This window comes from Somniosus microcephalus, chromosome 13, assembly GCF_052327205.1.
Source record: "Somniosus microcephalus isolate GS21.2 chromosome 13, FLI_Smic_1.0, whole genome shotgun sequence".
In the NCBI taxonomy this organism is placed as follows: Eukaryota; Metazoa; Chordata; class Chondrichthyes; order Squaliformes; family Somniosidae; genus Somniosus; species Somniosus microcephalus.
The window spans coordinates 10,858,597-10,885,514 of record NC_140999.1 but is presented as its reverse complement, the minus strand read 5'-3'; the positions used below and the strand labels follow the sequence as shown (position 1 = coordinate 10,885,514).

Genomic DNA, 26,918 nt, shown 5'->3' with positions numbered 1-26,918 from the left:
GCTGGCAACACTGCGGTGCACCTTTCAGGAGGTGGTCACCCCACAGATAATGAGTGTGCAGGCAGAGAGGGAATAGGTGACCGCGGGACAGAAGAGGAGGACCCTGAGTGCATCTCGCTGTCCAACCAGTATTCGGTTCTGATTACTGGTGAGGGCGATGGTTCCTCTGGGGAGTACAACCAGAGCCAAGTCCGTGGCACCACGGGTGGCTCAGCTGTCCAAGGGGGAAGGAAGAAGAGTGGGAGAGCAAAAGTGGTAGGGCATTCGATAGTTAGGGGAGCAGACAGGCGTTTCTGCAGCCGCAGACGTGATTCCAGGATGGTATGTTGCCTCCCTGGTGCCGGGGTTAAGGATGTCTCTGAGCAGCTGCAGAACATTCTGAGGGGGGAGGGTGAACAGCCAGAGGTTGTGGTCCATATTGGTACCAACGACATAGATAGAAAGAGGGATGAGGTCCTGCAGGCAGATTTTAGGGAGCTAGGAAAGAGATTAAAAAGCAGGACCTCAAAAGGTAGTAATCTCCGGATTGCTCCCGGTGCCACACGTGAGTGAGTACAGAAATAGGAGGATAGAGCAGATGAATGCGTGGCTGGAGAGATGGTGCAGGAGGGAGGTCTTTAGATTCCTGGGGTATTGGGACTGGTTCTGGGGGAGGTGGGACCTGTGCAGACCGGACGGGTTGCACCTCAACAGGGCTGGAACCAATATCCTCGCGGGAAGGTTTGCTAGTGCTGTTGGGGAGGATTTAAACTAATTTGGCAGGGGGCTGGGCACCAGGATGTAACATTAGAAAGGGGAAATAAATTGCTCAAAGGATTGGGAGAGGCAGAGAACACTAAAGTAAGAAATAGTAAGGTATTAGGTGGGGTCAAACTAAGAGAGAATCCAGGATGGTTTAAGATGGGTTTACAGTGTATGTATGTGAACGCACGAAGCGTAGTAAACAAGGTAAGTGAGCTGCAGGCACAAATAGCCACATGGGAATATGATGTTGTGGCAATAACTGAGATCTTGGCTGAAAAAAAGCAGGATTGGGTATTAAATATTCCTGGTTATAAAGTGTTCAGGAAAGATAGGGAAGGAAAGATAGGAGGTTTTTGAAGGTATTGGTTAAGGAGAATGTTACAGTGCTGGAGAGAGAGGATGTCCTGGAGGGGTCAAGGACAGAATCTATATGGCTAGAGTTAAGAAACAGTAGAGGTGTCATTACACTACTAGGTGTATTCTATAGACCACCAACTAATGGGAAAGATATGGAAGAGCAACTTTGCAGAGAAATTACAGAGAGGTGCAAAAACTACAGAGTAGTGATAATGGGGGACTTCAGTTATCCTAATATAGACTGGGATCGTAATAGTGTTAAGGGCAGAGAAGGGAAAGAATTTCTGTGTTCAGGAGAACTTTCTTGATCAGTATGTTTCTGGCCTGACGAGGGAGGAGGCATTGCTGGATCTGGTTCTGGGGAATGAGGTGGGTCAAGTGGAGCAAGTGTCAGGAGGTGAACATTTAGGGAACAGTGATCATAGTATCATAAGGCTTAGATTAGCTATGGTAAAGGACAGGGAGCAATCTAGAGTAAAAATGTTTAACTGGGGAAAAGCCAATTTCAGTGGGATGAGAACAGATCTGGCCTGGGTAAACTGGAATCAAAGATTGCCATAGACGTAGTGAAGGAGGAGGTAATGGAGACACTTGATAGGATAAAAATTGATAAAGAAGAGATATTAGAAAGGCTGGCTGTACTTAAAGTAGATAAGTCACCAGGAGCAGATGGGATGCATCCTAGGATGCTGAGGGAATTGAGGGCGTAAATTGCGGAGGTACTGGTCATAATATTTCAATCCTCCATGGATACAGGGGTGGTGCCAGAGGACTGGAGAATTACAAATGTTACACCATTGTTCAAAAAAGGGTGTAAAGATAAACCCAGCAACTACAGGCCAGTCAGTTTAACCTCGGTAGTGGGGAAGCTTTTAGAAACAGTAATCAGGGACAAAATTAACAGTCACTTGGACAAGTGTGGATTAATTAAGGAAAGCCAGCATGGATTTGTTAAAGGCAAATCGTGTTTAACTAACTTGATCGAGTTTTTTGATGAGGTAACAGAGAAGGTTGATGAGGGTAATGCGGTTGACGTGGTGTACATGGATTTCCAAAAGGTGTTCAACAAAGTGCCACATAATAGACTTGCCAGCAAAGTTGAAGCCCATGGAATAAAAGGGACAGTGGCAGCCTGGATACGGAATTGGTTAAGTGACAGGAAACAGAGAGTAGTGGTGAACGGTTGTTTTTCGGACTGGAGGAAGGTATACAGTGGTGTTCCCCAGGGGTCGGTACTGGGACCAATGCTTTTCTTGATATATATTAATGATTTGGACGTGGGTGTATAGGGCACAATTTCAAAATTTGCATATGCCACAAATCCTGGAAGTATAGTGAACAGTGAGGAGGAGAGTGATAGACTTCAGGAAGACATAGACAGGCTGGTGAAATGGGCAGACACATGGCAGATGAAATTTAATGCAGAAAAGTGCAAAGTGATACATTTTGGCAGGAATAATGAGGAGCGGACATATAAACTAAATGCTACAATACTAAAGGGGGTGCACAAACAGAGAGACCTAGGGGTATGTGTGCACAAATCATTGAAGGTGGCAGGGTAAGTTGAGAAAGCAGTTAGAAAGGCTTATGGGATCATGGGCTTCATAAATAGAGGTAAAAAGTACAAAAGTGTGGAAATTATGACGAACCTGTATAAAACACTGGTTCAGCCCCAACTGGAGTATTGTGTCCAATTCTGAGTACCACACTTTAGGAAGGATGTGAAGGCCTTAGAGAAGGTACAGAAAAGATTTGCAAGAATGACTCCAGGGATGAGGGACTTCAGTTACGTTAATAGACTGGAGAAGCTGGGGTTGTTCTCCTTGGAGCAGAGAAGGTTGAGAGGAGATTTGATAGAGGTGTTCAAAATCATGAGGGGTCTAGACAGAGTAGATAGAGAGAAACTGTTCCCATTGGCAAAAGGGTCGAGAACCAGAGGACACAGATTTAAGGTGATTGGCAAAAGAACCAAAGATGACATAAGAAAAAACATTTTTACGCAGCAAGTGGTTAAGATCTGGAATGCACTGCCTGAAAGGGTGGTGGAGGCAGATTCAATCTTATCTTTCAAAAGGGAATTGGATAAGTATCTGAAGGAAAATTTTTTGCAGGGCTACGGGGAAAGGGCAGGGGAGTGGGACTAGCTGAGAGTCGGCACGGGCTCGATGGGCCGAATGGCCGCCTTCCGTGCTGTAATCATTCAATGATTCTCTCCCATATCTCACCCAATTTTACCACTCTTCATGAATGAGCAGTGTTAAGTATCAGTAAGCTACCTGACCACAGTGAGCTTAACAGGCAAGCCTAATCCAGTTTTCACGTAATATCTAAACACACGCACACACTTCATTGGCTGTAAAGCACTTTGGGACGGCTTGAGGTCGTGCAAGTCTTTCTTTTCTTTTTTCAGCATTCAACTGGCAGCAGCCCTACCTAAAAATGTCCCCAACATGGTGATTAACACCAATTTAAAGTTTTCAAATTGCACTAGGGTTTATTTCTAGAGGGATAGAATTGCAAAGCAGAGAAGTTATGCTAAACCTGTATCGAACCTTGGTTAGACCACAGTTAGAGTACTGCGTATAGTTCCGGTCACCATATTATAAAAAGGATCCAGAGGCACTGGAGAGGGTGCGGAGAAGATTTACAAGGATGATACCAGAAATGCGAGGGTATACATACCAGGAAAGGGTGAACAGGCTGGGGCTCTTTTCTCTAGAAAGAAGGCTGAGGGGTGACTTAATAGAGGTCAATAAAATTATGAAAGGTTTTGATAGAGTGAATACAGAGAGAATGTTTCCACTTGTGGGGAAGAGCATAACTAGAGGCCTCAATATAAGATAGTCACCAAGAAATCCAATAGGGAATTCAGGAGAAACTTCTTTACCCAGAGAGTGGTGAGAATGTGGAACTCGCTACCACAGCGAGTGGTTGAAGCGAATCGTATAGATGCCTTTAAGGGGAGGTTAGATAAGCATATGAGGGAGAAGGGAATAGAGGGTTACGCTGATAGAATTAGATGAGGAAAGACGGGAGGAGGCTCGAGTGGAGCATAAACGCCGGCATGGACTGGTTGGGCTGAATGGCCTGTTTCTGTGTCGTGTATCCTGTGTAACTTTCCACAGATAGTGATCAGGACTGAGAACCCTGGCCAACTTTCTTTAACATGCTGAGGTCAATTGCGTAACCCCCAACTACCAACCTGGTTGACAGCAGCTAATACATCACAGACAAGAGATGAAGCCTAGGACCTCCTATTCTGTATGGATCAGCACCTGATTAGATAAATTTGCTGGGCGATTGGGGAAGAGTACTTCAGTAAATTGACAGCGGGGGTGGGGGGAGGGAAGGGCATCTTATTAACGACATTGTCGATGCGTGACAGAGCAATTTGCAAACTTTAAATTGGTGTTAATCACCATGCTAGGGAAGCTTTTAGGCAGGGCTGCTGCCATTTGAATGCTGCAGAAAGATAAGGAAGACTTCAGGATGTCTGAAAGCACTTTACAGCCAATGAAGTACTTTCAAAGTGTAGTCATGGTTGTAATGTAGGAAGAGCGGCAGCCAATTTGCGCACAGCAAGCTCCCACAAACAGCAATGTGATAATGACCAGATCATCTGTTTTTAGGTGTCGGTTGAGGGATAAATATTGGCCCAGGACACCGGGGATATCTCCCCTGCTCTTCTTCAAAATAGTGCCATGGGATCTTTTACGTCCACCTGAGGGAGCAGAAAGGGCCTCGGTTTAACGCTTCATCCGAAAGACAGCACCTCCGACAGTGCAGCACTCCTTCAGTACTGCACTGGAGTGTCGGCCAAGATTTTCGCGCTCAAGCCTCTGGAGTGGGACTCGAACCCACGACTTCTGAACCACGGCTGAAGAGTTTGGTAGCACCACAGCATTAGCAGTGGAGACTGGGGGAGAAATCACAGCACTTTACAAGTTATTTTTTTCTCTTTGGAGAAACACTTACCAAGCACTAGAGTGAAAAAATATCTAACTATTAGTCTATCGACAGACTGTAAACACAGCTTTCAGCATTGCAACAAGAGAACTAAATCACTCCACTCCTCTTGAATCAGATCAGGGATGTGCCATCGGTGGGGATTGGAACAACAACAGCTTGCATTTACATAGCGCCTTTAACGTAGTTGAACATCCGAAGGCACTTCACAGGAGTGTTCTAAGACAAAAAGATTTGACACCGAGCCGCATAAGGATAAATTAGGGCAGGTGACCAAAAGCTTGGTCAAAGAGGTAGGTTTTAAGGAGCGTCTTAAAGGAGGAAAGAGAGGTAGCGAGGCGGAGAGATTTAGGCAGGGAATTCCAGAGCTTAGGGCCTAGGCAACAGAAGGCATGGCTACCAATGGTTGAGCGATTATAATCAGGAGGGCAGAATTAGAGGAGCGCAGATATTTTGGGGGGGTTGTGGGGCTGGAGGAGATTACAGAGATAGGGAGGGGCGAGGAGGCCATGGAGGGGTTTGAAAACAAGATTGAGAATTTTGAAATCGAGGCGTTGCTTAACCAGGAACCAATGTAGGTCAGCGAGCAACAGAGGTGATGGGTGACCGGGACTTAGTGCGAGTTAGGACACGGGCAGCCGAGTTTTGGATGACCTCAAGTTTACGTAGGGTGGAATGTGGGAGGCCAGCCAGGAGTGTGTTGGAATAGTCAAGTCTAGAGGTAACAAAGGCAAAGATGAGGGAACCACAAAACAAACTTATATCCATAGTTGTCAACCAACAACAACTTGCATTTATATAGCACCTTTAATATAGTAAAACGTCCCAAGGCGCTCCACAGCAAGCGTTATCAGACAAAATTTGACACCGAGCCATATTAGGAGATATTGGGGCAGGTGACCAAAAGAGGTAGGTTTTAAGGAGCGTCTTAAAGGAGGAGAGAGAGGCGGAGAGGTTTAGGGAGGGAATTCCAGAGCTTGGGGCCTCGGCAGCTGAAACCAACCACTTTCCGCGCAGGCATCAGCTTTTCCCACCCCCATTTGCACTGTTTGTGCTGCAGCCGCAGTAGATTATGATGCAGTTTTCAGCAGTTGACTGTTTTCAAGGGCCTGTCACGAATGGCAGGACCGGGGGGGGGGGGGTGAAAGTGGTTGGCCTGTATTTATATCCCATTATTCCGCCGTGTAGTGTCCCAGTACACAAATTACCAAGCCACTGATATACAGAATCGACTTCTGCTAGGAATCTAATGTGGTTAAATCTATTGGAAAAAAGGGAAACTTGATACAGAGCAGGGAAAAGCGCTGTACAAAGGAATGCTTAAAAAAAGACTTGCACTTCTGCAGCACACTGACACGTCGCTCAGAATCGTCACAAAGAGCTTCACAAAAAACAAACTGCTTTGAAACGCGATGGCGGTTCTTACTGCACGCAGCAGCCCTTTTAAGCATAGCAAGATTCCGTAAAATCAGCACTGAGACACATATCCAGTTAATCTGTTTATTTTGGTTGCGTTGGGTGAGAAAGGAAAATGTTGGCCAGGACACCAGGAGAACTGCCTGCGTGGACTCTTTAAAATCTACCAGAACCGGCAGATGGTTCCTTGGTTTAATGTCTTATCCGAAGAGATGGCACACTGACAGTGCAGCACACCCTCAGTACCTCGCCGGAGTGTCAGCCCAGATTGTGAGCTCAGCCTCGCGGTATGGGCTCGCAATCTCTTTTGTCATTAGGAAGAGGGAAAAAAAAACATTTGCAGCCTGATAGCTTCGTCCAAACATCTCAAGTCGTGACGCACAATGAATTATTTTTGGATCGCAATGCAAGTGTCTACATTTAAGGTACAATTGAGATTGGTTTCCTTGTTGTGGAGAGGCTGCATAGGAATATAGGAACAGGAGTAGGCCATTTAGCCCCTCGAGCCTCTTCCGCTATTCAATGAGATCATGGCTGATCTGTGACCTAGCTCCATATACCCGCCTTTGCCCCATATCCCTTAATACCTTTGGTTAACAAAAATCTATCAATCTCAGATTTAAATTAACAATTGATCTAGCATCAACTGCCATTTGCGGAAGAGTGTTCCAAACTTCTACCACCCTGTGTGTGTTGAAGTGTTTCCTAATTTCATTTCTGAAAATCTGGCTCTAATTTTTAGACTAGGCGCCCCCCCCCCCCGTCCTAAACTCCCCAACCAGCGGAAATAGTTTCTCTCTATCTACCCTCTCTGTTCTCCTTAATATCTTGAAAACTTTGATCAAATCACCCCTTAACCATCTAAATTCCAGGGAATACAACCCTAGTTTGTGTAATCTTTCCTCGTAATTTAACCCCCTGAGTCTGGGTATCATTCTGGTAAACCTACGCTGCATTCCCTCCGAGGCCAATATATCCTTCCTAAGGTGTGGTGCCCAGAACTGCTCACAGTGCTCCAGGTGTGGTCTAACCAGGGTTTTGTACAGCAGCATAGGAACATAGGGAGGCTGATCCAGCCATCCCCTGACCAAGGGCTGGAGTTGAAATCGAACCATATACAAGCGAGAAGACCGGTCCCTGTGGTTCTGTGCCGTAGATTTCTATGATCCAAGATCAAGTGGGACTAAGCACGACTGCTCTTTCAAAGAGCCGGCACAGGCACGACGGGCCGAATGGCCTCCTTCTGTGCTGTACATTTCAATGATTCTATATAATGCTAAATTGATCTCAAATTGGTCGCACTGAAAAGTTGCGATGCCAATAAAAAGCAAAAGCAGTTGGCCTCAAAACAGCCCTTTAATCATAATCTCCTGCAGTTACCCAGACTAAAATTATCCCTGAGGGACGCCTGCTTTACATTAATTACAATGGAGCCTCCAGGAAAATACATATTCAAGCCACACTCAGCTGTAAACAAGTGGCGGAGTTGGTTAAGGTCTGTTAACCTACAAGCCCATTTACAAAAAGTGTCAGAATCCGGTTTAAACGGCAAAAGCAAACCAACAGCAAAAAAAAAAGGAAGGTAATATAAATCTATTCAACGGTGCGGCTCACTTACCCCGGGCAGTGTCTTCTGCTCGTGTAATGCATTCTGCGCCTTGATAGCAGATTCTCTTGCACAGTATGTAAGGAAGGCACAGCCTAGAGGAACAGAAATACTGATATGAAAAAAAAATCACAGCGCACTGAAATTTCATTCCATAAGGCAACGGTGTTTAAAAATACATGAAAAAAGGTGAGAAAAGACCCATTCATTAGATGGTGCAACCTCGTACCACCCCCCCACCCCCCGCCCACCCCGCCGAATGTTCGTAATGACAACTCCTGGGAGAGGAAAAAGCAACCTGTGGCCAATTTCAGGAAAACAAAACTCGGAGAAACTTCGTCCCTGACTTCCTAAGGCAACCAAGCAAGCTCCAGGAGGCCATCGTATCCCTGATGCATCACTTGGCAAACTTCAACTAATCCAACATCCCTCCCCCACATGTCCCAATTTTTTTTTTTATAGGAACATAGCAATATACAGGATCAGAAACAATCATCTCCATCTCTCCACATCTCAATTACAGTGGTCATGCAAGAGAATTCCAAAGAATGGCGATTTTATTAACTTGAGGAAACAAAAATGCTCTACAGACCCGCCCGCTCTAGACTTTTACAATTCCATGCAGTTCAGTGTCCGAGATATGTCTCATGTTGGACCTTAGGTCATCTAGAATGCTACAGATTCCATGGAGTCTAAAGCAGTCCCAGAAATCACCCCCGCCCTGTATAATTTGACTGTAGCTTACACCTCCAAGGTGTCAGCCTTGGCTCAGTGGTAGCGCTCTCACTTCTGTGTCAGAAAGTCGTGGGTGCAAGCCCCACTCTAGAGACTTGAGCACATAATCCAGACTGACACTCCCAGTGCAGTACTGAGGGAGTGCTGCACTGTCAGAGGTGCCGTCTTTCGGATGAGAGGTTAAACCGAGGCCCCGTCTGCTCTCTCGGGTGGACACTAAAGATCCCGTGACATTATTCAAAGAAGAGCAGGGCAATTATCCGGCCAACATCTATCACTCAACCAACACCTAAAATGGATGATCTAGTCACTTATTTCATTGCTGTTTGTGGGGCCTTGTGCACACTGGCTGCTACATTACATCAGTGACTACAATCAAAAAATACTTCATTGGCTGCAAGGCTGTTGGGACAGCCTGAGGTCATGAAAGGCACTATATAAATGCAAGTTCTTTCTTTATAAAATTTTCCTCGGGTTGGAATGTCTGCGTCATACAGTTGAGGCTAGATAAATGGATGTGCATCCTCTGAATAGTATTCTGAGCCAAGTTTAAGAGTCCTGCGCTACTGGAACATTGGTTGGGGAGGTGGGGGGAGGTGCGAGGGAGGGTCGGTGGGGGGGGGAATGTCACCTGGGGAGGCAGAACATTTACTGTGGGAGGCATTGAACAGTGGAGACTTAGAAGAGGGATGAATATTTTGGAAATTGGCTCAACAATCTTTGGGGATCAGGGAATATTTAAACAGAACTTCACCCCAGGAGATTAATTGCATGGGGTAGAGTTCATGAAAAAAAACCAGAATTGACTTGATGTGCCTAATGGCCTTTTCTTATTCCGTATTATTTTTTGTTCTTATATTGACATCTGTCCTAAAGTGCGATGCCCAGAATCGAACACAATACTCCAGCTGATGCCTAACCAGTGTTTTTTAAAGGTTTAGCATAACTTTCTTTGCTTTTGTACTCTATTCCTCTACTTATAAAGCCAAGGATCCTTGCTGCATTTTTAACAGCCTTCTCCACTTGCCCTGCCACCTTCAAAGACTCGTGTACGTCCACCCCCGGGTCTCTCTGTTCCTGCACATACTTTAAAATTGAACCATTTAGTTTACATTGCCTCTCCTCATTCTGCCTCTCCTCATTTTTTCGACCAAAATCTATCGCTCTTTGATAGAGTAAATAAGGAGAAACTGTTTCCAGTGGCAGAAGGGTCGGTAACCAGAGGACACAGATTTAAGGTGATTGGCAAAAGCCCCAGAGGCAACAGGAGGAAGCATTTTTTTTACGCTGCGAGTTGTTGTGATCTGGAACGCGCTGCCTGAAAGACGGGTGGGAGCAGATTCAATAGTAACTTTCAAAGAGAATTGGATAAATACTTGAAGAGAAAAATTTTACAGGGCTAATGGGGAAAATAGCAGGGGAGTGGGATTAATTGGGTTACTCTGCCAAGGAGCCGGCACAGAATGGCCCCCTTCTGTGCTGTATCATTCTATGATTCTATCAGTTGTTTTAAAATCCACAACAGCTATGCTGTTTTTTTGCCTTCATCCCTCCACAGTGACTATTGGCAGTCTGCTCAACCACAAAAGGCGTCACCGTCAAATCCAACCCAGTTCTTAGAAAGTGTGTATGTGTGTGGATATCGCCTAACAAGTGTCGCTGGATAGCGATCAGGAGCAGCCACCCTGACTGAGCTTTCCCCTTCAAGGTCCTCCAGGGCTCTTAGACCAATTTCAGTGCCCCAAGTGTTCACTCAGCCCAGACCAGGGATCTTCCTCGTCTCTGTGGATCCGTTCCACAATGGGAAGCGAGCCACTGGATTTTGATACTGGAGGCGTGTAGGAGGCGGGACTACAACTTTCGGGGTTGTAGTCCCGCCTCCATCGAGTTGTGGCCAACCCACACGATTTTCACTTGATTGACCTTGTTGAGCCCGCCCAGCGGGCTCAGCAGGCCAATTAAGGGCCACCCGGCAACAGGTGACGTCACAGATTGACATTTCATCTGTCAAGAGCTTTTGACAGATGAAATATCAGCATTTGACAGTTCTTTGAAGCTGTCAAACACTGACAATCTGTACTCTAAGTTAATTCCTTCCTCTCAGGCTGATTTAGAGAGATCTCCAGAACAGAAAGCTGAATGCTGCAACTTTTGACAGGTCGCGGCCATTCTGTTTTCTGTGCCAGTGAGATGAGGGACTCCCAAGACCTGAAGGAAGGAAGGCTGTAAAGGTAAGTAAAGATAATTAAACTTCTTTAAACACTTTACACACACCAAACACACTTACCTCTGCACTCATGCACCCATCACTCACCTGAACACCGGACACCTCGAACCCTCCAAGCCCGACGGTCCACCTCGCTAACTTGGCGTGGTTTGGAGCCGTCGGGAATCCCACACTTCAGCAATAAAAAGAGGGATTAGGCTAAAAACTACCTGTTAACAGGCAGTTAATTGGCACTAATCCCCTTCCCGCCTCGGGGAGGCGGGTCCCAGCACAGGTCGGGTATCCGCCTCCTTTGAAACTGGCATGGAGGCGGGATGGGTTCGTGCCCCCCGATTTCGAGATTTTAACCCCTCCAAGGCCTAATGAAAATCCTGCCCATTGTGTCTCAAGGTTACACCAAAACTATTATCTTCAATTCACAACAAGACAGTCAGCAGTGAGTTTTATACAAGAGAGTAGCTGGCTAGCAGTTGTGACATAAGAGATAATGGTTAGCTAGTTCTAAGCTCTAGACTTGGAGAACAGACAAATAGCAGTAAGTTATAATCAGGCATTATTTTTTTTCTCTTTATTCATTGCATGTGGGCGTCGCTGGCAAGACCAGTATTTATTGCCCATCCCTAATTGCTCGTAAGTGGTCTGCTAGGCCATTTCAGAGGGCTGTTAAGAGTCGACCACATTACTGTGGGTCTGGAGTTGCATATCGGCCAGATCGGGAAAGAACAGCAGATTTCCTTCCCTAATAGGACATTAGTGAACCAGTTGGGTTTTTATGACAATCCGGTAGTTACATGGTTACCATTACTCATACTAGCTTTTTATTCCAGATTTATTTATTAACGGAATTTAAATTCCCCAGTTACCTATGGCGGGATTTGAACCTGATGTCTCCAGGCCTCTAGGATTACCACTATGCTACTGCTCCTTTGAACTGGCATCGAGTTATACACAGGGCATTAGAGAACTGGCAGTGAGTTATACACGGGTCACTAAACAGCTGGCAATAAGATGCACAGGCACTAGATAGCTGGTAGTGTATTATACATAGGACAACAGATGGTTGGCAGTGTGTTATACAGGGCAAGAAAGTTATACACAAGACACCAGATGGCTGGCAGTGAGTTACACACAGGGCACCAGATGCTTGCCACTGACTTATATACAGTGCACTAGAGATGTTTGGTGGTCTGTTATGCACCGGTCATCAGAGCCTGGTAATGAGTTACACGCAGGACACCAGGTACACAGGGCAATAGAGAACTGGCAGTGAGTTGCTCACAAGGTACCAGACAGTTTGCATTGTGTATCATGCAGGACACCAGACAGTTGGCACCGAGTTACGCACAGGACGCCAGATGGTTGGCAACAAATTATATCAAGGATAAGAGATGACGGGCACTGATTTATATAGTTATATTAGGGTAACGGAGAGAAACAGACAAGGAATGAATAAGTAACGAGCAGAACAACCCCGCCCCCCACCTGAATTGAAAGAGCTATTTGTGTTTTTTTATATATCTGTTTAATATGTTACCAGAATGTGGCACAGAGGAGGTGGCACATCAAAACTCACAGGGCAATAAAGCTGATGCATTTTTTTTTGGTTATCTGGCTGCCTGGCTCATGCAGAAACCCATTACCATGGTTAAGGGTCTCCAATTAAGGTAAAGAGAAATCCACACAGGTAGAGTTTCCGTTTAATTTTATTTGTTTATGGAATGTGGGAGTCGCTGGCAAGGCCGGCATTTATTGCCCATTCCTTATTGCCCTCGAGAAGGTGGTGGTGAGCCGCCTTCTTGAACCGCTGCAGTCCATGTGGTGAAGGTACTCCCACAGTACTGTTAGGGAGGGAGTTCCAGGATTTTGACCCAGTGGCGGTGAAGGAACAGCGATATACTTCTAAGTCAGGATGGTGTGTGACTTGGAGGGGAACTTGGAGATGGTGGTGTTCCCGTGCGCCTGCTGCCCTTGTCCTTCTAGGTGGTAGAGGTCGCGGGTTTGGGAGGTGCTGCCGAAGAAGCCTTGGCGAGTTGCTGCAGTGCATCTTGTAGATGGTACACACTGCAGCCACAGTGCGCCGGTGGTGGAGGGAGTGAATGTTTAAGGTAGTGGATGGGGTGCCAATCAAGCGGGCTGCTTTGTCCTGGATGGTGTCGAGCTTCTTGAGTGTTGTTGAAGCTGCACTCATCCAGGCAAGTGGAGAGTGTTCCATTACACTCCTTACTCCTTCCGTTTGCTCGATGCAGAGTGCGCACTCTCTCTCCCTCCCCAAAGGGAAATACCATACTTACCAAAGCCCAGAGAGCCTACGTGCTGGTCAGCGAGAGTCAAGGCTTAGGGACTCCCAAGTAGGCGTAGAGGTACATGCTGGGATTTAACCAGCTAAAACTGTGCAATAGTAGTAGAGTCCGGGTCAGCGTCCCACCACTTGTCCAGCCAGGACCAACTCTACCCCATTGGGCATTGGCTTGCAGGGTTATCTGGAGTCGAGTGGGAAGAATCAAGGCCGTCCTCCCTTCCCCCAAGTGACAGCTCCAGCCCTCTAGGTCCCATTAATGAGCCAATCATTAACAGCACCCTGAAGTACTGCGGACCTGCCTGGCTCGTGCATCACGTGACAGTGGTTGCAGTAAGATCAGTGAGTGTTTCCCCTGGCTGGAGGGTCTAGAACGAGGGGTCACAGTCTCAGGATACAGGGTAGGACATTTGGGACTGAGATGAAGAGAGATTTCTTCACTCAGAGGGTGGTGAACCTGTGGAATTCTCTACCACAGAAGACTGTGGAGGCCAAGTCGTTGAATATATTTAAAAAGGAGATAGATAGATTTCTAGACACAAAAGGCATCAAGGGGTATTGGGGGGATAGAGCGGGAATATGCTATTGAGATAGAGGATCAGCCATGATCATATTGAATGGCGGAGCAGGCTCGAGGTGCCGAATGAACTACTCCTGCTCCAATTTTTCTATGTTCTATGTTTCTATCAGTATTTCTCTCCCAGCTGTAGACTTGTCTGCCAGGGACCTACACACATTCATGTAACACAAGCACAAGAGGATCCAAAGCTATTCAACAGATTTTTTTAAAAATCAAATGTTCAAAGGAATCGTTCTTAATCTTTAAACATATTGGAAAGTGTTACAGCACATTAGTAAAACGCAGCATCATGCAGCTGGTTCTACCAGCGATCTCCACTATTGATAAATTACAGCGCCATTGATTATCTTTCGGGGGGAGGGGTGTGGGTGGTGAACAAACCACAGCACCCATGTAATGTGCAGCTGTGCTGACCTTTCAGCCCTATTTCTCACCATAGTAGACAGGTAATGACTATTGGCTATGAAGCTGCACACTAACGAAGGCGGGTTATGAGACAAAGATTATTGACCTTTAAACACTGTCAAATCATACTCAGAATGTTAACTGAAGATCTGGTTACTCCAGTAATGTCCAATACAGGGCACCGACCGCGCAATGTAGATCAGCTTCATAATATGAGCGACAGTGATTAATTAATTTTCCCCTCAGTTCTCGGCCAATCGTCTCCTGACAGCACTGACGTGCTGGAGTACAGTTCCATGGACACCAGCAACCCTTAAACCAGTACCTCAGCCAAATGCCCAGTCCTCACGTAGGAGCCTGGATGATGAGTAAGAGGGGTTGTTCGGCCCGAACCCAACCTTGTCCTCACCCAATATCTACACGCGTGCATTTTTCTGCAGAGGTTTTGGATGGTGATCAGCAGTGGGATACTTGGCAGGTTTCCACCCCCACCCCAAGCCAAGCCCCAGAGGCATTGAGGCTAATTGTGGCACCCTCTACGGTGCCAAACCTGAGATCAGATCTTACAGCACAGGTTGCAAAATTGTACTTGGGAACTCCTAATCTGCATGGCCCACTTTCCAGCCCCATTTTCCAGCCCATATCCTACAATCCTCTGACTCTGGCCTCCTGTGTATCCTTTTCCCCAGTGGCTCATTGGGTAGCACCCTTGCCTCTGGGTCAGAAGGCTGTGGGTTCAAGTCCCATTCCAAAGACTTGAGCACAAGAATCTAGGCTGACACTCCAGTGCAGTACTGAGGGAGTGCTGTGCTGTCCTCTCAGGTGGATGTAAAAGATCCTATGGCACTATTTTGAAGAAGCGCGGGAGAGTTCGCCTCAATGTCCTGGGCCATTGTTTATCCCTCACCTATAAACAGATTACCTGGCCATTATCACATTGCTGTTTGTGGGAGCTTGCTGTGCACAAATTGGCTGCTACATTGCAACAGTGGCTACGCTTCAAAAAATACTTCATTGGCTGTAAAGCGCTTTGGGACGTCCGGTGGTCGTGAAAGGCGCCGTATAAATGCAAGTCTTTCTTTCTTTTTTTCATTCCACTTTCAATGGCAGAGCGTTTTAAGCCATCTCAGTCCTACTCTTTGGAGCTGCTTCCCTCAAATCCCACGGCCTGGCAACTTCTCTACCCACATTTAAAAGCTATCTTACTGATCCTGCCTTCTGTCATCGCTCCTAACTCTACTCCTACTCAATGTCCGCGCTCTCCTATATGAAACACCTTGAGAAGACGCTATTTAAATGCAAGTTGCTGCCATTCCACATTCGGCAGCAAATTTATCAACTGAGACATCGGCAGAGCTTCGTGATTCATTTTGTTTTAATAGATTTCAGCTTTCCCCAATAGTTCAGTGGGTAAAGGCATTGCCTATGCTGGGTGAGGACAGGATGAGCTCAGCCGTGATGCCCCCCCCCCCCCTCATACTTGGGATATTAATATTAATAAGGGAGGGATGATCCAGCACTCGCAGCCAAGATGATACACAACCACTTCAAGTAGAAGCAGTATCGTGACATAAACTGAACATGAATGACACACAAAGCAGGCAATTCCAACTATCGGTCAAAGCAGGGTTTGTCTCCAGCACTCTCCTCCAAGAGACATCGAGCCACTCTTTAGTCCTGTTAAGACAGTGTGATTTTCAAGATAACGAGACAGCAGGGCAGGTTGAGAAAGCGGTTAAAAAAGCATACGGGATCCTGGGCTTCATAAATAGAGGCATAGAGTACAAAAACAAGGAAGTTATGATGAACCTTTATAAAACACTGGTTTGGCCTCAACTGGAGTATTGTGTCCAATTCTGCGCACCGCATTTTAGAAAGGGTGCAGAAAAGATTTACAAGAATGGTTCCAGGGATGAGGGACTTCAGTTACGTGGATAGACTGGTGAAGCTAGGGTTGTTCTCTTTAGAGCAGAGAAGGTTGAGTGGAGATTTGATAGAAGTGTTAGGAAGGCAAATGGTATGCTGGCCTTCATTACAAGAGGATTTGAGTACAGGAGTAAAGAAGCCTTACTCCAATTATATAGGGCCTTGGTGAGACCACACCTGGAGTACTGTGTACAGCTTTGGTCTCCTTACCTAAGGAAGGATATACTTGCCATAGAGGGAGTGCAACGAAGGTTCACGAGATTGATTCCTGGGATGGCGGGACTGTCGTATGAGAAGAGATTGAGTAAACTAGGCCCGTATTCTCTTGAATTCAGAAGAATGAGAGGGGATCTCATTGAAGCATACAAAATTATTACAGGGCTTGATAGGGTGGATGCTGGGAGAATGTTTCCCTTGGCTGGGGAGTTTAGAACCAGGGGCCACAGCCTCAGGATAAAGGGTAGGCCATTCAGGACTGCGATGAGAAGAAATGTCTTCACACAGAGGGTGGTGAATCTTTGGAATTCTCTACTCCAGAGGGCTGTGGAGGCTCAGTCGTTGAGTATATTCAAAACAGAAGTCGATAGATTTCTGACTAGTAAGGGCAACAAGGCATACGACGATAGGGCCGGTGAATGGAGTTGAGGCAGAAGATCAGCCATGATCTCATTGAATGGCGGAGCAGGCTCGAAGGGCCGAATGGCCTACTCCTGCTCCTATTTCTTATGTTCAAAATCATGAGGGGTCTGGACAGAGTAGATAGAGAGAAACTGTTCCCATTGGCGGAAAGGTCAAGAACCAGAGGGCACAGATTTAAGGTGGTTGGCAGAAGAACCAAAGGCGACATGAGGAAAAACCTTTTTACGCAGCGAGTGGTTAAGATCTGGAATGTACTGCCTGAAAGGGGGAGTGGAGGCAAACTTAATCGTGGCTTTTAAAAGGGAATTCGATAAGTACCCGAAGGGAAAAAATTTGCAGGGCTACGGGGAAAGGGCGGGTGAGTGGGACTAGCTGAAGTGCTCTTGCAGAGAGTCGGCACGGGCCCGACAGGCTGAATGGCCTCCTTCTGTGCTGTAACCATTCTATGATTCTATGAGATGAGGAGGTCCATCAGCCGACCCTGATTCTAGAAAGGCCCTACAGTCTCCCATCACAGCATCCAGCTGTTTCTTAACTGGTTCCATAGTTTTTTTTCCTCCACGACCCTATCCAGAGGTCGATTCCACATGCTGATCACTCTCTGTATGATGAACTTTCTCCCATCAGTCATAAAGTTTCTTTTCAATAGTTTTAACATAGTCCTACTCTGACAGCTTAAATTGAGTGTTCAGATTTACTTATTCTATATTGTTTGTTATTTCCTACATAATGTCCCCTCTTAGTTGTCTCCTTTCAAGATAGATAAAGCCAAGATACTCCAGTCATTCCTTGTAACTCAGTCCTCTGAAGCTAGGAATCAGTCCCATGGCTCTTCTCCCCTGGTTTTGAACATCTCCCTTGTACCTGAGTGGCCAGAACTGGATACACTACAGTACTCAGACAAGTGTGGCCTGAGTGGTGCATTCAAAATTCAAAAGAAAGAAGCTAATCAAACTCAAAATCATCAATAACAGGAGTTTAAGTGCATGTGGATTACTGGAGGCTAAAGGAAAATCATACCATTTAGTACCAGCCTCAAGACATTCCACGGCAGAATGAAGGGTTAAGCTGTGAACTAATGGAGAAAGACAAAATGGCTGCAGGCAAATGTAAAATTGTTTTTAACAGTAAGGTGCTAAAAGCTTTTTACAAGAACAAGGCAATCTGAAGTGATTTTACAACATATTGCAAAAGACCTAAACTATTGTTAAATGACTACGTGGCTTGTACTAAAAAAATCCTAAGTAGAGTTGAGGATCAAATCGTTTCACTGATGGGAACAGCGCGATATCAACCTTTTAACCTATGGCATTGTAACAGATACTCGTAAAATAAAAAATATATTAAGAGAGTTCTCAGGGGAGGGCTCTGGAAGTTGAGAGAGGATGAGCTGGAGTTACTTGACTCACACATCACCCCAGAGAGGGACAGGTTAAACAGCCTACTGAGAAAGACAATTTCATGCTGCATGACCCCATAGATTGTAATGGTTTTTATCTTCCAAACCTCAAAAATAATGAAGCCTTGAAGAAGCTTCCAAAAGACATGAAAATAGCATTAAATTAGTGGTTCCTGCAATAGTTTGGTAAGTTCAACCCAGTGAGTAGTTCAGCCATTAAAACCCACTAAGGTCCCAGTCTCCATTCCCCTCTGTGCTGGATTAAGAACATAAGAATTCGGAGCAGGAGGAGGCCATACGGCCCCTTGAGCCTGCTCCACCATTCAATAAGATCATGGCTGATCATCGACCTCAACTCCACTTTCCCGCCCGATCTCCATATGCCTTGATTCCCCTCGAGTCCAAAAATCTATCGATCTCAGCCTTGAATATACTCAACGATTCATCATCCACAGCCCTCTGGGGTAGAGAATTCCAAAGATTCACAACCCTCTGAGTGAAGAAATTGTTCCTCATCTCAGTCTGAAATGGCCGACCCCTCATCCTGAGACTATGCCCACTAGTTCTAGATTCTCCAGCCAGGGGGAAACAACCTCTCAGCATCTACCTTGTCAATCCCCCTCAGAATCTTATTGGATCTTAGTGGATCGCATCTGAGATGGTGGGATGGGTGGCACAATTGGACGCAATGCACCTGGCTCAGAGAGAGGGTAAAAGTTGGTAAGGGGTTTCGCTCCTCATTGCTATTGAATGACCCCCTGCTTCAAGTGTCAGTGTGATAGTTACGCATGAACAGGATTGGGCTTGATGTAATAAAACTCACTACGTACTTGGTTTGAGCATGAAGCAAGGCTTTAATCAACTTGTTTCAGAACATGGAGGTCTAGTTGTACTTCACTAGTTCCTTGTCTTACAAAATGTCCCTGGAAAGCTGGGCCCACGCCCGAGTATTTATACTCCTTGGACGGCACCACCAGCTGGCCATCCAGCGCTATTTCATGAGTGGTTTCTTGATGAATGATGAGATTTATGACAGGACTCAGCTATAATAAGGCAGCACGGTGGCATAGTGGTTAGCACTGTTGCCTCACAGCGCCAAGGACCCGGGTTCAAATCCGGCCTCGGGTGACTGTCTGTGTGGAGTTTGCACATTCTCCCCGTGTTTGCGTGGGTTTCCTCCGGGTGCCCCGGTTTCCTCCCACAGTCCAAAGATGTGCGGGTTTAGTTTGATTGGCTATGATAAATTGACCCTTAGTGTTAGGGGGATTAAATACGTGAGGTTACGGGGATAGGGTGGGATATGTGTTGGTGTAGGGGTTACGGGGATCGGATGGGATATGTGTCGGTGCAGGCTCGATGGGCCGAAATGGCCTTTATCTGCACTGTGGGGTTTCTGCGATTCTGTGATTACCATCTAGTTGAATAGAATCCTGACACTCACAATGAAGGCGAGGTATCAGAGAGTGACTGGGACCCCTGGATCAGTACCCCAGCCAGTAGACAACATCTTCAGGAGAGATAAAATAAACCTTGGCTCCTTGATCCGCTCCTGACCTACAACTTTGAACGTGAAGTCAGGGGCTTCCTTACAGTTGGTGAGGACAGGTGTGGCGATAGCGATAGTGATCCATAAATAAAGGACCATTGTGTTCTTATTATAAGAAAAAGCAAAATATGTTGGAAATACACAGCACAGCTCGAGCTGCATCTGAAAGAGAAACATTTAAAATAGCAGGCGAGACTTTCATGCGACGTGGTCAGGCCAGAGAGAAGGACTGACTAAAACAACGAGGGAGGGAGAAATATAGGTTGAGTGTACAGTCTAGAAATTTTGGGGGGAAGGAGGGGATACCTTTTGGGGGCCGCCCCAGGGATGCACCCCAACCCGCGCTCATGAGAGGCTCATTTGCATATTGCAGATGGGTGCTATTGTTATTTATGTCACGGGTGGTGTGTCCTCCTCAGATGGGAGGGCGGGATTTCTCTGTAACACCTTCCCTACTGTGCCAGCCGTGACTCAGTGGGTAGCACACACTCGCCTCTGAGTCAGAAGGTTGTGGGTTCAAGTCCCACTCCGGAAACTTGAGCACAAAAGCTAGGCTGACACTCCAGTGCAGTGCTGAGGGAGTGCTGCACTGTCAGCAGTGCCGTCTTTCGGCTGAGACGTTAAACCGAGGCCCCGTCTGCCCTCTCAGGTGGACATAAAAGATCCCATGGCACTATTTCGAAGAAGAGCAGGTGAGTTATCCCCAGTGTCCTGGCAAATATTTATCCTTCAATCAACATAACAAAAACAGATTATCTGGTCATTATCACAGTGCTGTTTGTGGGAGCTTGCTGAGTGCAAATTGGTTGCCACGTTTCCTACATTACAACAGCGACTGCACTTCAAAAGTACTTCATTGGCTGTAAAGCACTTTGGGACGTCCGGGGTCGTGAAAGGCGCTATAGAAATGCAAGTCTTTCTATTCTTCTTTTTCAGTGTAAGTGGGCCCACGAGGACATGGGAACGGCAGTAAATCTTTTTCACACAGAATCACACAGAAACCCCACAGTGCAGATAGAGGCCATTTCGGCCCATCGAGCCTGCACCGACACATATCCCACCCGATCCCCGTAACCCCTACACCAACACATATCCCACCCTATCCCTGTAACCCCACGTATTTAATCCCCCTAACACTAAGGGTCAATTTATCATAGCCAATCAACCTAACCCGCACATCTTTGGACTGTGGGAGGAAACCGGAGCACCCGGAGAAAACCCACGCAAACACGGGGAGAATGTGCAAACTCCACACAGACAGTCGCCCGAGGCCGGATTCGAACCCGGGTCTCTGGCGCTGTGAGGCAACAGTGCTAACCACTATGCCACCGTTTTTTTATTTTGAAACGTCCACTTGAAACCGGCCTTGTAAAATGTTTAATTTTCCTTGGGGACCTTGCCGACGCCAGGAGCACACAGGCGACCCTTGAGCGCTGCTATGGCACAAATGACAGGCAGTAAGTGTAGTTCCCTCATTTCCACGGCTTCATAATATGTTCCCCCAATATATGTATCATGTACCGGTCCCCACTTCCAGTGGGTTTCGTTTTCAAGGCAGTGAAGAAGAGTGGGACTTGGCCTAATCGGGTCCGACCCCAAATCTCAACACAGCCCCTGGAATTGGGGGCTGAAGCATGATAATTACTTTCAACTCAGGCACCAGGAATTTCCTCGTGCTGTGACTTTGACGGAAGTTCAGCAGGGCGGGAGAACCCCCGAGGAAATTCCTGTTGGTGACCTTTATGTGCTGTTGCCCCTCTCCCCACCCCCTCCTCTTTGTCCTGGACGGTCCAATAGGCGGCCTCCTGCAGCCTGCCCAGTTCTGATGAAAGGCACATCCCGAAGCATTTGCCTGTCTTTTCTCTCCCAGATACTGACTGACCTTGGGGGTTGGGGTAAGGGAGGGGGAGGGAGATTGCCTCTGTTTATAAAGGCACATTTACATTTTCACAGCACACATAGGAGGTCTTCCCTTCCCCCACGCTGTGTGTTATCAGCGTTTTCAGTTTGTGTTTCAGATTGCCCCTATTCAAGCTTCCATATCTTTGATGTTTATTGCTTTGAAATCAGATCTTCAAGATTAACTTGAACTTTTTTTTACAAAAAGCTTATTATTTTAATTAGTACTTCATCAAAAAAAAATAATTGTGGAGTCTTGTGTCTTTATCCACTTGCCTATCAACCAAATGCTTTCAAGATACTGAAACTCGAAACTGATCATTTATTTTAGTCCATCTGTATTGTTTGCTTTATTAAAAAAAGACTTCTTAAAGGGGCACTCACTGACGTAAGAAAACTACGAGGCACTTGGTCTGAGTATTAAACAAGGCTTTAATCAACTGTTTTTCAACATGGAGATCCAGTTGTGTCCTTCACTAGTTCCTGTTAAAGAATGTCCTGAGCAAGCTGGGCCCGTGCCCGAGTATTTATACTCTCCCTGGACAGCGCCACCAGCAGGCTGCCCAGTATTATTTCATAAGTCAGTTCCACATGAATGACAAGATTCAGGTCACTCACATCTTTAAAAATTTCACAGGGACAAAGCAGAGGTTACCACACATGGTGATGGCCGTTAACCTCTGAGATCTCTGCGCTACTCCAAGTCCAGCATCATGCGCATCCCTAATTTTCATCGCTCCACCATTGGCGGTCATGCCTTCCGCTACCCAGGCCCTAAATTCTGGAATTCTATCCCTAAACCTCTCCGCCTCTCTCTCTCTCTCTCTCTTCCTTTAAGTCGCTCCTTAAAACCTGCCCCCTGTTGTCCAAGCTTTTGGTCACCTGTCCTAATATCTTCTTATGTGGCTCGGCGTCAAATTTTGTCTGATGATTTCTCGGTCGCAATGCTAGCAGCACCCTACAGCACTGACCCCACCGCAATTTGTGGGATTAGTGGGAAGGGCACCTCATCAGCATGAGGCAGGTGGGTACAAGCACCATTTTGGGTCCATCTCTGGCACCGGTTTGCCTCACATCCACAAAAATGTTGGCCTTCACCTGCCCTTGGGCGCAGAAGCTTGCCTGGCCTAGACAGTACTGGTGGGGCCCACATACACCCTTGTGAAGGTTCTTCGGCCTCCACTCACTTGGTGTATCAGCTGCCACATAATAAACCTCAGAAACAAGAAAACAAGAACTCATTTGCTTTGTAAGAGACAGATGGAAGAGCTAACTTGATTGAGTTCTTTGATGAAATAACAAAGAGGGTTAATGAAAATAGTTCAGTCAACGTTCTGTATATGAACTTTCAAAAGACTGGATTGGCTGGGTCTGTTTTCCTTGGAACAGAGGAGGCTGAGGGGAGACCTTATTGAGGGGCCTAGATAAAGTGGATAGAAAGGACCTATTCCCCTTAGCAGAGGGGTCAAAAACCAGGGGGCACAGATTTAAAGGTGGAAGGTTTAGAGGGGATTTGAGGGGAAATTTCTTCACCCAGAGGGTTGTGCAGGTCTGAAACTCACTGCCTGAAAGGGTGGTAGAGGCAGGAACCCTAACCACATTTAAAAAGTACTCGGATGTGCACTTGGGATGCTGTAACCTGCAGGGCTACGGACCAAGAGCTGGGAAGTGGGATTAGGCTGGATAGCTCTTTGTTGGCCGGTGCGGACACGATGGGCCGGAATGGCCTCCTTCCGTGCTGTAACTTTCTATGATTCTATTCTATGATACTCCTTGGGACGCTTTACAACGTTAAAAGCGTTATATATAAATACAGGTTGTAGCTGTTGAGCAACACTTTCAGTTTTCATAATGTTTTGGAACATTGTGGAGACACATGAACTAGACCAGCTGCACGCATAGTATGGCCTGCGGGCCACTCATAGCCTGATTCCTCCTGCACCTGCAGCCGTTGACAGACCTGCTGTCCGCGTGCCTCTGGGCCACCTTTCACGTCCTGCCTGGCTTTGGCTTGCTGTCCGAGCTGGGATTCTGTGTTGTTTCCCTCTCCTTTTCCTGCTCTCCAGTAAAAGGGAAGAGAACGCTATTGGGAGATAGGGCTATCCCAGCTTCCGTACAGCAAGTGAAAGGGTCCTATTGAAGCGGAAGACTTTAATAGAACTATTGGTCCTTGTTGTTACCTCTTCCTGTGAGAAGTGCTTGGCTTCAGCCTGACATGATTGAAATGGGAATCTCAGAGAATCGCAGGTGCAGACCTGTGTCCTCTCGCTCTGTGCTGCAGCAATCTGGAGAGATTCAAGAAAGACAGTAGATTGTGGCTCTTGACAAACAGTTAGTGACACTGAGGTAGACTGTATCTTTAAACTGTTCAATATCTCCCCATTTTATGAATATTACAGAGGATGGGATGTTGCAGGGTGTTATCACCTTCCATCTTTAAGACCTGTGCTTCTATCCTATCCAGTCCAGGCTGATGGCTGTAACAATGCCAAGTGAAATGAGTCTGGGGCAATCTCAACATAAGGATGTTTTGACAGAAGAAAACATCATTCAATGCATCCAGCTCCCTCTGTCATCCAGGTCTGGATGTGTTTTCCTACCTCCAAACACCTAGGGGCTGGATTTTCATTCAGGAGTCGGGTTGGAGGTGGGACTACAACTTTCGGGGTTGTAGTCCCGCCTCCATCGAGATGCGGCCAATCCACGCGATTTTAACTTGATTGACCTTGTTGAGCCCGCCCAGCGGGCCCAGCAGGCCAATTAAGGGCCACCTGGCAACAGGTGACGTCACAGACTGAAATTTCATCTGTCAAGAGGTTTTGACAGATGAAATATCAGTGTTTGACAGCTGTTTGAAGCTGTCAAACACTGACAGTCTTACTTCTAACACGAGTCCTTCTCCACAGGCTCAGTTAGAAATCTCTCCTGCACAGAAAGCTGCAGGCTGTCACTTTTGACAGTTCGCAGCCATTCTGCTTTCTGTGCCGGTGAGATGAGGGACTCCTGAGACCTAAAGGAAGGAAGGCTGAAAAGGTAAGAAAAGGTAATTTACACTTCTTTAATCACTTTAGACACACCAAACACACTTACCTTTGCACTCATGCACACATCGCTCACCTGAACACCGACATCTCGACCCCCTCCAAGCCCTTCATCCCGACGGCCCGACTCCTCCAACTTGGCGTAGTTTGGAGCAGTTCATTGGCACTAATCCCTTCCCACCTCGGGGAGGCGGGTCCCAGTGCGGGGCGGGTATCCGCCTCCTTTGAAACTGGCATGGAGGCGGGTTGGGGGCGGGATGGTGTCGGGACCCCCGATTTCTGGAATTTAACCCCCCCGCATGCCTCCAATCCCAACTCCACAGCCCAGTGAAAATCGAGCCCCTGCTCTTCAACTCTTTGTTAAATTTGAATTCGCCAACTGAGAGTCATAATGTGGTCATCATCACATTGCTGTTTGTGGGAGCTTGCTATGCACAAATTGGCTGCCGCATTTCCTATATTACAACAGTGACTACACCTAAAAAAACATACTTCGTTGGCTGCAAAGCACTTTGGGACATCCGGTGGTCGTGAAAGGCGCTATATAAATGCAAGTCTTTCTTTCTTTCTAGTTCCTTTTGAACACAAGTCCACAGCAAAAAAACGGCCTAAAATTTGTCTCTGATTTTAAGAAATGGTAGCATAGAGTGTAAGAGTAAAGAAATAATGATACATTTATATAGAGCACGGACTGGGTCACAGTTAGCACACTGTATGCATGTTTTGGCAGCCATTGTAGAAACATATTATAACCATAGAGATCCTACAGCATAGGCTCAAAGATGATAACAGAGATGGGAGACTATACTTATAAGGAGAAACTTGATATACCGGAACAATTTCTACCGAAGCAGAGAAGACTAAGAGCAGATTTAAGAGGCATTTTTTAAATTATGAGGATTTTAATAGAGTATAGGGAAAGACATTTCCTCTGGCTGGGAAGTGAGTAATGAAGGGTCATCAATTTAAAACTATTACTAGAAGAGTGAAGAGAGATATTAGGAGAAACTTCTTTACAGTGAAGGTTGTTGGAGCATGGAATGCTTTGCCAAAGGGCGTCGTTGAGCCAGAGACCATTGCATCATTCAAGGAAAAATTGGATAAGTATTTCAAGCAGAGAAAGATACAGGGCTATGGGGATAGAGCAGGAAAGGTGGATTAGATTTGGACTGTGCTAGCAAAGAGCTATTACAAACATGACGAGCTGAATAGCCGCCTTCTGTGCTGTAAACTCCAGTGGCTCTGTACAAGCAGACTTGTTAGAGGCATTTCTTCCACTGCCTATCTCCCATTGTGCTTGTCTAGCAGGACCATCGCCCGGGTGCGGTGCTGCCCTCTTTACGTTTCACATTCAGGGGCCGGTCACACTGGACTCCCGCTGCGTAAAGCAGGGGCCCAATTGCTATCATCAGCGCAAATGTGACAAATTGGATCCTTTAACCCGATGGCACATTTGTAGACTCAAGCTTTCATGGACCCACCATGTTGTCGCTTCTCCGAATGTTAGGTTGGTTACGCTGTGCAGCAGCAAAGAAAGGCCTGCACATCTCCCATTGGCTGCACCCTCAAAAATAAAGAGAGATAAATATCAGTGTAGACTTGATGGGCCGAATATGCTGTAACTTTCAATGCTTCTGTGAGCTACCAAAATACTCTGTAATCCTCATTTCATGCTGTGCGTATGTGGAAAGTGAAGCCTGCATACATCTGTAGCTCCCTAGCATTAGTATTCACCAACAAACCCTAATCGTGAGCCACATAAAGGCTCATGGTCTCAGAACAATGTTATTTTATCACACCTATACTTTATTAATTAAAAATTCTGGAATTAAAATGATCTTGAACAGGAAAAGGACTGGAACAGAAAAGGAAATGAGTCAATTAAGCTGTCCAGCTAGCTCAGTAAAATGTGCTTTGCCCAGTGCAGTACTGAGCCATACCGATCAGGAAGGGACCAGATTCAATCCCAAGGATTTAACTGGTCTAAGGGCGAGGGGGGGTGGGTGGACAACAGACACGTTTCCAGCTCCCCATTACCATCCAACTGGGAGTGTGCGTGTCTAGATGCTGGTTGTTGTTAGCATGCGACCTCCTTCCTTCTATGGTTTACAACAACACATTTCGGGTAAGCACGAG

The 26,918-nt window shown here is 46.4% G+C and overlaps 1 protein-coding gene across 3 annotated transcripts in view; it reads right to left on the bottom strand.

The window, feature by feature from the left end:
• Nucleotides 1–26,918, bottom strand: part of LOC147108053 (CUGBP Elav-like family member 4) — a 520,783-nt gene that overhangs the window by 473,768 nt on the left and 20,097 nt on the right. For all 3 annotated transcript variants that reach the window (XM_086004501.1, XM_086004503.1, XM_086004502.1), the window contains exon 2: nt 8,102–8,184. In XM_086004501.1, coding sequence (XP_085860627.1) covers nt 8,102–8,184 — 83 coding nt within the window. The remainder of the gene's footprint in view (nt 1–8,101; nt 8,185–26,918) is intronic.